This window comes from Sprattus sprattus (assembly GCF_963457725.1).
Source record: "Sprattus sprattus genome assembly, chromosome: 13".
NCBI lineage: Eukaryota > Metazoa > Chordata > Actinopteri > Clupeiformes > Clupeidae > Sprattus > Sprattus sprattus.
The window spans coordinates 28,663,465-28,665,964 of NC_137911.1; the positions used below are offsets into that span (position 1 = coordinate 28,663,465).

The 2,500-nt window shown below is 48.5% G+C and overlaps 1 protein-coding gene across 1 annotated transcript in view; it reads right to left on the reverse strand.

The window, feature by feature from the left end:
- slc25a21 (solute carrier family 25 member 21) overlaps positions 1-2,500 on the reverse strand; it is a 105,715-nt gene that overhangs the window by 7,344 nt on the left and 95,871 nt on the right. The window contains exon 8 of the mRNA XM_080849705.1: positions 2,013-2,177. Within this exon, the coding sequence (XP_080705831.1) occupies positions 2,013-2,177 (165 nt within the window). The remainder of the gene's footprint in view (positions 1-2,012; positions 2,178-2,500) is intronic.

The following is a 2,500-nucleotide window of genomic DNA, read 5'->3' on the forward strand; positions in this document are numbered from 1 at the left end:
CTCTCTCTCTATCGCTCCTTTCCTCCATCTCATCTCTCTCTCATCTCATCTCTCTCTCTCTCTATCGCTCCTTTCCTCCATCTCATCTCTCTCTCTATCGCTCCTTTCCTCCATCTCGTCTCTCTCTCTATTGCTCCATCCCTCCATCTCATCTCTCTCTCTCTCTCTATCGCTCCTTTCCTCCATCTCATCTCTCTCTCTATCGCTCCTTTCCTCCATCTCGTCTCTCTCTCTATTGCTCCATCCCTCCATCTCATCTCTCTCTCTCTCTCTCTCTCTCTCTCTCTCTCTCTCTCTCTATTGCTCCTTTCCTCCATCTCATCTCCTCTCTCTCGCGTTGGAGCCCTCCTCTCTACCTCTCTACCTCTCTACCTCCTCTCTACCTTCACTCTCTCTGCTGTGTCTTCAGGTCACGTGACGTCAGTAACACGGCCATCCGTTGCAGCCAGAATGTCCGCCTCATAACTGTGACACGACTGACTGCTGTGATGACAAAGCTACAACCTTGCTGCTCCACCCTAGCTCTAAAAATACTCTTCCACATGTACAACTCCAGGCTGGTCCTCCAGACAAAACAACCTTTCCTCCATCTCATCTCTCTCTCTCTCTATCGCTCCTTTCCTCCATCTCATCTCTCTCTCTATTGCTCCTTTCCTCCATCTCATCTCTCTATCGCTCCTTTCCTCCATCTCATATCTCTCTCTCTCTATCGCTCCTTTCCTCCATCTCATCTCTCTCTCTCTATCGCTCCTTTCCTCCATCTCTCTCTCTCTCTCTATCGCTCCTTTCCTCCATCTCATCTCTCTATCGCTCCTTTCCTCCATCTCATATCTCTCTCTCTCTATCGCTCCTTTCCTCCATCTCATCTCTCTCTCTCTCTCTTTCTCTCTCTCTCTCTCTCTCTCTCTCTCTCTCTATTACTCCTTTCCTCCATCTCATCTCTCTCTCTATCGCTCCTTTCCTCCATCTCATCTCTCTCTCTATCGCTCCTTTCCTCCATCTCATCTCTCCACATCCTTCCACATGTACAACTCCAGGCTGGTCCTCCAGACAAAACAACCTTATATACACACAGATTAAGGACTAAGGTTACCTAAACCGGGCGCAGTACACAAGACTGGGCAAGGACTAGGTGGGCAAACAGACAGATCATTAAGACAGGATTAGAGTCCTGGCCAAGTTACTGGTCTTCAGCACGGAGATATAGCTTCAGTGACTTCATCTGTGGAGAAGGCGTCTACGTCTCTGTGGACTAAACAAACACCGATACAGAGAACCTGTTTGCTCAAGGACTTAAAGCGTTAACAGAAGCTGGTTGTCCATCCAATTCCTTCGCAATATTTTAATGCACATTCACGAAAATTCCTCTTAAGACAATGTGAGTGGCATGTGCGTGCTTCCATTCGCTGTGCTATGCGAGTTAATCAAGGGAGGAGTTGTGGACAGCTGTGGGATCAAAATGTTAAGGTTGTTAGGGCAACGTTAACGGAAACAGCTGATAATGTTGCATCAAATATGAAAGAAACTGATTTATTTGCATACAAAGTTAATCCCCTTCGAAAATGTGATGCAAATTCCAAGCATTTCCAGTCAGGATTTTTTTATTTGAATTGTCAAATTCGAATAAAAAAGTTGGATGAAAGCCCAGCTAGTGTTACCGGAGAATAATTGATGACACTGGGCAGCTTCCCAGGGATTGGCAGACTAGCCATACCTTTGCACGTTGTGCTCCCAACATAAAGCAAAGCTCTTAATGAATGGGCAAAGAATTGAAAGTACACAAGACACTCACACACACACACACACACACGCACACACACACACACAGACACACACACATGTGCGCACACGCACACGCACGTGCACACACACAGCCACACACAGACACTCACACACACACACACACACACACACACACACACACACACACACACACACACACACACACACACACACACACACACCCACACAGACACAGACACACACACACACAGGATGAGAGGCCTAGTGACCTGGCTGGCAGGGATGGCGTCTTTGACGTTGAAGTAGAAGCCGAAGTAGATCATGTTGAAGACTCCGTGGCGACCCAGTGTGGACGTGAGGCCCTTGTTGAGGCCCCGGAGCCCGAAGCCGTCCGCTTTAATGATGAGGCGAGCCTGCGCAAACGTGGACGGTTGCTGGATGTATGACAGGGTCAGAGAGAAAGAGAGAAAGAGAGAAAGAGAGAAAGAGAGAGGGAGAGAGGGAGAGAGGGAGAGAAAGAGAGAGAGGGAGAGAGGGAGAGAGAGAGAGAGGGAGAACGAGAGAGGGAGAGAGAGATAGGGAGAGAGGGAGAGAAAGAGAGAAAGAGAGAGGGAGAGAGGGAGAGAGGGAGAACGAGAGAGGGAGAGAGAGATAGGGAGAGAGGGAGAGAAAGAGAGAAAGAGAGAGGGAGAGAGGGAGAACGAGAGAGGGAGAGAGAGATAGGGAGAGAGGGAGAGAGAGAGAGAAAGAGAGAAAG